This window comes from Arachis stenosperma, chromosome 6, assembly GCF_014773155.1.
Source record: "Arachis stenosperma cultivar V10309 chromosome 6, arast.V10309.gnm1.PFL2, whole genome shotgun sequence".
Lineage (NCBI taxonomy): Eukaryota > Viridiplantae > Streptophyta > Magnoliopsida > Fabales > Fabaceae > Arachis > Arachis stenosperma.
In genome coordinates this window covers 128,709,771-128,718,406 of record NC_080382.1, presented here as the reverse complement: position 1 = coordinate 128,718,406, position 8,636 = coordinate 128,709,771, and the positions used below count along the sequence as shown (strand labels likewise).

The window sequence follows — 8,636 nt, the reverse complement described above, 5'->3', positions numbered from 1 at the left end:
GGCACTTTGCATATGTCGTCTCTGACCAAATTCAAATTTAGCTTAGATTTTTCAGCTTGTTTTCCACTAAGATATGATCTTTAATATGGTCTCTTGTTTAATACTTTTTTTCTAAAATACTGTTTTTTATATATCCATAAGTTTTTTAACTTTTATATAAATTTATACCCAAAATCACATTAACACCTATTACTTGCTTTCATTTTCTGTGTTTTTTATTTTTTTTATTTTTTTATCTTTTTCTTCATATGTAGTTTATGTTTAATTTTTTTCGAAAAGTATAAAAAATTGTTATCTTTCAATTGGTTGAGATTCTTTTACACTTAATTATATTCGTCAATTAGGAGGTCATATATATGAATACTAATTATTTAACTGCATTGTTTATGCTTTACATATGATGCTATCTTTTTGTGTTTTGTTGGTGCTGTAAATCTACGATATGTACATTTGAAATTACAAAGTGCTTGTTAAATGGATAAGGATGATCATGAAAAAAGTTTTTTGTCCCCAATATGAAAGACATCTTTAATTGTGATTTCCCACTAAACCTTTCCTTTAAGTTCGGGGTCGATAATCAGGAAAATATCTTAACCCTTGAAAACCAAGAACATATATTAACAATTTTGAGGGAGGATTGGAAAAGACGACAGAAATTATGCACAATAACACTGATATGTTATATCGTGCACATGTTATATTTATTGAGATTTATGTCTACGCGGGTTGACAAATCCATCTCCTATAAATTGGTTGGGCGAGAATAAATTCGAGCTACTTTAATGCAACAGTTAAGAGAAACTCATAGGTGTCGTAACATCCTACGCATGGACCCTGATGCATTTCTTCAATTGTGTGAAAAATTAAGAGCAACACGTTAAGTGAAGGATACAAAATATGTTACAGTAGAGGAGCAAGTTGTTAGGTTCTTGTATATAATAGCTCATAATGTGAAAACTAGAACCGTATTATTTAGGACTGTATTGGAGTTATAGATGGAACACATTTTCGTATCAAAGTACCCATAGCGGATCAACCTATATTTCGAGGGAGAAAAGACTGGCCGACACAGAATGTATTAGCTGCATGTGATTTTGATATGAAGTTTACTTATGTATTAATGGGTTGGGAAGGAACAGCATGTGACTCAAAAGTTCTTAAGAATGCATTATCGAGAAATGATAATCTTAAACTTCCACGAGGTTAGCATGTACATAAAACTATATTGTCTCATTAATAGGTAAAGATTAGTAGTTTGTGTGTTTATCATAAATTAATCATTTTTAATGATAGATTCTGTAGAAAAATTTTACCTTGGGGATGCTGAATTTATGCTGAAGCATGGATTAATTATCCCATATCGAAGTGTAAGGTATCACTTAAAAGAATATGTAAGACGTGGCCCAGAAAATGAAAAGAAATTATTTAATTTTCGTCATGTTTCATTGAGAAATGTTATCGAAAGGTCATTTAGAATTTTAAAGAAAAGATTTGCAATAATCACAAGTGACACTGAACCAGCATGTTTGAGGCTGAAGCTGAAGTTTGGGAAGAATTGATTAAGGTATACTTTATGCATTTATTCTCTTCTTTGGTATTAAATGTCACTAGTAATTATTGAAGAAGTATCTCAATAATATATATTTACATATAGGCACAGTTATAATAAATATTCTTCTATTTGATTTAGGCAAAACCAGAAGTAAAAAAGTGGATGCGTACTCCAATCAAACACTATGATAAACTATTTGAGATATATGGTACAGACAGGACAACAAGAAAACATGCTGAAAGTGTAAAAAAAAGTGAAAAGGTGGGAGAAGCATAAAGAAGCAATTAACTTGAATGATGATGATAGTTTCTTAAATATGGAAGAGGAGTGGAATGAGGATCCAATTACTCCTCATGCTACTAGTTTTACACTGGGTCATAGTCCTAAAATTGGTTTATCTAACCAATCAACTGGCTCTCAAGGAACATCATCAAGAGGTACTAAACGCAAAACAACCGTAAGTGATAAATTAGAATCAGAAATGGAAACAATGAGTAAAGGCATTCAAGCATTGATTGACATGATGAAAGATGGGAATCATTTTCATGAGAGATCAATTAATATTGCTGAAAAGCAAGTGTTAATAGCTGAAGAACAAAGCAAGTTCAAATTGCTAAACAACAAGTGTGAATAGCTGAAAGGAGTCTTGTGATTCTTGAGCAAAGTAGACCTCGCATTTACTATGAAAATGACGTGTGGACTGAATTAGAGAATTTAGGTGTGATACCAGAATTGCGCATGAGGTGTTACCGCTTTTTATGCAGAGAAGATAGAGCTAAGAGGAAATTTTTTGGTGTTTCGGCTGAAGTACGTCTTGCCACATTATATGAATTGATGAAAGAAGTAGGTGCACTCTAGGAACAATGGTCCTAGAAATGTGGCTAATATTTTGAGACTGACACGAACATAACTTTAAGATCAAGATAGGTACAAGTATCTTCATATTTTGTGGGTAACATATCTATGACTTAATTAAGGCTTATAATGATAATACCTCATGTCTTTGTATTTTGTGACTTTCATAACTATAACTATTGTTAACTATGCTATTAGTAATGAGTTAATCAAAAAAATCTATGCTATTAGTAATGACTTGATCAAAAAGGTCCCTGTATTTTGTTAATTTCATATGTAATGACTTGATCATGTAAGACTTTTTTTATGTGTATTTATAAGTATAATATAAGGCATAATATATTAATCAAATGATATAATGTGATTGGTTAGCATCTTTAAAATCATGTACATGTAATTATTGATTTAGATATTTCTTCTTCTTGAAATTATTTCCAGTTTATGTATTGAAATGAGTAGTAAACAAAAATAAAATTTATATTTTATCTAATTAGATCACGCTAACTTTGTTATTATTATTATTATTATTATATAAAATTTATATTCCTAACTTATTATATTATAAATATAATTAAATTTTATTTTTATTATTTAATTACATTTATGAATATTTACATAATCGTACACATAATAACATGACTATATAATATGGAGGATAATATTGTCATTATATAACTTAATTCATTTTTTTTCTCTATTTTTCTTTTCAAACAAATAACATAAATTATTTATCTTTCAATATCTTTTCATCGTATTTTCTTTCCATCCAAACACACCTATAGAAATTAAATTTCACTTCAATTTCTTTTTTTTTTATTTCTTTTCACTCAATTTCTCTCTTTCTTATTTCTTTCCACCCCAAATAAAGTGTTAGAGTGTGTGTGGTTAGAAAAATTATAAATAATTTTTAAGAAATTTAATATGAAAATATCATATTTTTATGTTTAGTTTAAAGTTTAAAAAATTATTTTTAAATAATTTTGATTTTAAAAAATTAAAATACCATATTTTAATTTAAATATATTTAATTTTCATAAAAATAGAATTTGAATAACAAAATAATATTTAAAGCACGCACCTTTTTTAATGGCAAGTTGGCAACAAGATTCGTGGTTGTTGCTACCAATTGGTGATGCTGCCAAAAAATCTTTAGGAGAAGCTCGTGCTCTTGAATGTGAAGAAATTCTTAACATTAGTGGTCTTGAATAGAATGGGATTTACCACCTCATATTACCAAAGATGCAAGACACCAGCGTTTGTGGTTTTTGTCCTGGACGGTTGATAATGGTAATTAGAGTTGGCAATATATATCTTAATTGTAGATGATAGGTACTTAATCCGAACCAATCTATTTGAATAGAATTATTTATCTGACTTGTTGCAGATAAAGTAGGATACGTGTGAGTTTATCTGCGGATAAGGTAGGATTAAGATATAGGTATATCTTATCCTATCCTATTAGTATCCCTAATATATTTAATAATAGGATACTTTATTATACAAATTAAATTTATATAGAAAAAATATAAATTTTTTTATAATTATTTTTTATTATTTTATTATCGTTTAAAATGTGGATCTTACTTTTTTTTAATCTCTCTTTTATCCTATAAAAAAAAATATATAAACTTACATTTTTACCATATAATTTATCATGTAATTAATATCAATGGGAGTGAATGTACTATCTATTTTAGATGCAAAATTATCAATAAAAATACCATTCTCATCCATAAATCCCAAGTTTGGAAGACAGTTATAAATTCAGCTCCTAACAATGATAATGATTTTATAGCTGTGGTCATGTATGGATGTTATAGAAATTTGGCTTTTTACACCCCCAATCATAAGAGATGGATTAAACTAATTAAGTAAAATAAAAAATAAACATCTATTTATTGAAGAAACCAATCATCAGCATACATGGTAAAGTAAATATTTGTGTACCGTGTTAACATGTTGTTGGCTTGTTGCAGTTGGCGGTGATGGCGGTGTACCGCCTCCGGCTTGCTTGGTGCTGCTGCTTCTGCTCGGTATGTGGCACCAAGAGGGAGAAGAAGCTCCGCGGCATCCAGGGTGTCCGGTGAGGGAGACAGCGACATTGGCGAGCATGGCTGGTGAGTGAAGCAGAGACGGTAAATTAGGGTATGTGGTGGATGGTTAAAATTTCTGAAGTAACAAGAGAGTGGAGTTTTTTTTCTACTTTCGGTGGACCAAGATTGCTTATTCACAAGATTATCTATATTAAAAATAGGCCTTGTGACTCGACCATTTTCTTACATGCAAACAATTATTTTCGCTAGTTCATCAATGGCCAGAGCCCAGTGAAATTAGAGAATGTTCAATGGCCTTAAGAACTGAGAGTGAGATTTCACCCGTTCCTGCATTCCTCGAGTTTGTAGTCCACCAAGGTCTCAAATGGCTGAGCAAAACCGCCCCCTCGTGTCTACGCCTCTAAAGCTACTGATGAAGATTTCATATCTAATTTGAATGACAGCGGAACACAAAAAGCACGTTTAAAATAATAACGAGCACACAAGTTAGGTGTCTCACTTTAAATGTCTCCACTATTAGATAAAAGATGCTCCATTGACTCTTAACTAATTCTCTTAAATATTTATCTGATGAAAAGGAAACATAACAAAGTTCTGTGTACGTTATTCTGATTTGCTATAGTAATTACACAATGGAAAGAAAGATCCAAATCCGATCCAACTACATACCAACAGAAAGAAACTATAGCTATGTTAAAGTACTAGAGAGTAGAGACAGAACACAAATATAGAAATTGAGAGACAAATAACTTGTGTTTTCTCTGCCTCCACTTTCAAGAAAGAGCAATTAGGTATGCACTCACATCAACAAGAGTACTGAACTTGTATATCCTCTACTATATTTATGTGAAGTTGATAATTAAGATTCATTAATGACAATAAATTAAGGATTCTCAAATATCAACTTCATATAAAGACAATTGCATGAGCCATCACCAAAATAAACGAAACTTATGTTTAGGATTTAAATTTTCATACAGCATTAACCAATGGCTTGCTAGAGCTTTCGGTGATTAACATGTGGTGTTCATCATCGGGAAACTCCTCCACCAATCTTGAAATCTTGTCAACAATTTCATTTGCACTTGGTCTCAAAGAAGCCACATCTTCAACACAAGCCCTTGCAATGTTAGCCAATTCGAAAGCTGCATCGAACGAATAGTTCTCCCCTAAGGCACTATCAATCCACTCCCTCAGCTCAATTGCATTCTTCTCCGACGCCAAAATCGACCGGATTTTATCCGTGAGCCAAACACTCCCTTCACCCTTGTCATTAGGCCTGCTTATGGGTGTTTGGCCGGACAAAACCTCCAACAAAACCACCCCATAAGCAAACACATCAATGCTTGGTGAAACTACACCTTGATGAACATATTCAGGTGCCAAATAACCAAGGCTCCAAGAAGCAGGGTTTGTGGAATAGAAATGTGGATCTTCAGTTTCATTCTCAGCACACATTGCCATACCGAAATTCCCAAGTTTTGCGCCAAACTCTTCATCCAAGAAAATGTTCCTACTCTTTATGTTCCTATGAACATAGCTTGGGATCATCACATGATGCATGTACTGCAAGGCGCCGGCTATGTCGAGGCAGATCCGGAGCCTCTGCCTCCACGTCAAGAAACAATAGCATGAAGCAATGAACTGATTCTTGATTGCCAAGCCACCGTGAAGCCAGTCTTTCAAGGATCCGTTTTTCGCATACTCGAAAACCAGGTAGGAATCTGGACCCTCTAGCAAGCTTGTTGTTCCAAGAAGCATTAGAATGTTGGGGTGACGTTGAACTGAGTGGTGGAAGAGGCCGAACTCTATCTTCGAAACGACATCGTTCGTTGTTCTTTTTATTGCTATGTTCTTGCCGTTCAATCGGCCATGGAACACCGGCCCCTCAATGTGATTGCTTGAGCTGAAGTCTTCTGTTGCGTTCCGAATTTCCTCCCTTGTGTATGTCTCAAGGAAAATCTTTCGAGGCGTCGCAGCTTCTAGGATCTTCCCCTCGTGAGGTACCTCGAATGAGACTTTTTTGTCACTGGTTGTTCTTACACTCAGATTCAGATGTTGAAGCTCCATATCTAACTCTTTACACTTATTATTGTTCTTCACACTCTGCTTCTTGTTCTTCAATCTGATGAAAAAGAATCCCACTAAAGAAGCAATGAAGAGTCCAAGTGCAACACCGGCTAGGCCAATACACAACTCAGTTCTCCACATTTTTGTTTTCTTTTGTGGACTAATCACCGGATTATTAGAGGGTTTAGCCACAGGATTATCATTTAACAATGGAATCAGAAGGCATGTAAAAGGTGTAAGGCTTTGAGTTTCAAACCCTTCTGATGATGATAAATTATTTGTAGAAATTATGGATTCTATAGTAACATTAAACTTTGAAGCCAAATTCGAAACCGTGTCGCCTTTACTTACAGGATAAGAAAGCAGAGCCCTCTGTTCTTGAGAAGATGAAACTGGGCATGCACATCTTAATGGAATCAGCAACTTGAATTCTCCGTCGAGATTCGAAGGCGACACGCCGGGGTTTCGATCTTTTATGGCCTTGCAGGTAGTTAAGCCTTCAAGTGATTCAGCAATGCCATGGAAGCTCTCACCTTTGATGGTGGTTTTGGTTAATTCAGCATAGAAAAAACCATGTTTGCTGCACTTGCAATCAATTGGTATCAAAAGGGGTTGATCATTGGAGAGGATTTCAGTGTTTTCTGGAGAGAAACCATTTGATTTTGCTATCAAAAAACGGTTAAGTCCCAAGTAATGAGTGAGGTTTGAGAGAGAAGAAAAGTATGGATTTGTGTGAATGAGTGCAAATGTTGCACATTGAATAGAGCTTTTATTATTTTGTATGCAGCTGTAGCCAGATGCATCTGGTGAAGTTGTCTCACAGCTTAAGAGGTCATTCCCCGATGTGGGGACAAACACAAAGAAGAAGAAACAGATCAATGCTTTCATGTGTAAGAAGGTAATGATCATCATTTCTTCTTCACAATTCTCATAACATGGACACTGGCCTATTAAAAAAGGGTCCTAATTCCTAAAGCCACACTCTCTTTCTTGGAGAGTGTATGGTGTATACTTTGGATCTATACAAAAGAGAAGAAATCAAAGAGATAGATATATGAGACAAGATTCTTGAGAATCAGAACGTTTATTTGGACACTAATTTATATTTTATGATAGAAAATTTTTAAAGTTTAAGATAGGATTCAAGGACTCAAAATATTTATCACATTACACGAAATAAATCCTGTGAGAGAATTATTGAGAACACAATATATATATATACGAATTACGAACACACCTCACTGACTCAATTGCAACACACTCTTTTTGCTTCTTGCTTTTAGAGACTCCCTGGGCTTCAAACCCGCCTTTATATGCAAGTACTTGTGCATGTGAGGGTGGTCATTAATTTTGTTGTGCATAAGATATAAAGATATCACATATTTATTATGCTGATGATAAATATTTTAGTCGACGAAATTCAAGTATTCTAAGAATATTGGTATTTTAATATTTTTAGTAGTTGATTTAGTTATAAAAGTATGTAATATATTAATTAAAATTATTCGTTAAAATTAGTGAAATATCAATACTTTTAAAATATTTAAAAAATTTTCAATATTTTATGTGTATTTATAGGGCCACAGGTGCTATCACATCAGACGGATTGATTTATTTAGAGTGGGTGCATGCATAACTGATGACGTGTAGAATTTTATAGCAATAGCAATATTGTAGGCTTTTAAAAGATATCTTAGAGCAACGATGTTAATCAGATGGTATTTGAGGACCTAGATAGAGAACAGGACAAAAAGATTTAGTTAATTAATTGTTCAGCTATGTAACCTATGACTAGTAGTATATTTGTACAAAAGTATTACTATTTAATAAACTCTCATGGAAAGTAGGGATGGACTTGAAGAGGAAATGGTCCCCACTAGTTAAAAAATTAATAATTTGATAAATAATTTTGGTAATAAGACTATAAGAGTAAAAAATAGAATATCTTTGAAACTTCAAATATACCTAATGGACTAAAAATTAAAAAATGTTATCCTTCTATTAAAAACTTTTCTTTTAATTTATTGTTTTTATAAAGTATTTTTAGAATATTTAAAGATTCTAATTTGATATATAAAAAAATTAACCATCAATCAACTATTGTA

At 32.8% G+C, this 8,636-nt stretch overlaps 1 protein-coding gene across 1 annotated transcript; it reads right to left on the bottom strand.

Moving 5' to 3' along the window:
* Window positions 1–5,188: 5,188 nt before the first annotated feature.
* On the bottom strand, window positions 5,189–7,634 carry LOC130936695 (protein LYK2). Its single transcript, XM_057866826.1, has one exon. It carries the CDS (start codon window positions 7,441–7,443, stop codon window positions 5,434–5,436), a length of 2,010 nt encoding a protein of 669 aa, XP_057722809.1. The 5' UTR covers window positions 7,444–7,634; the 3' UTR covers window positions 5,189–5,433.
* Between the last annotated feature and the right edge of the window lie 1,002 nt (window positions 7,635–8,636).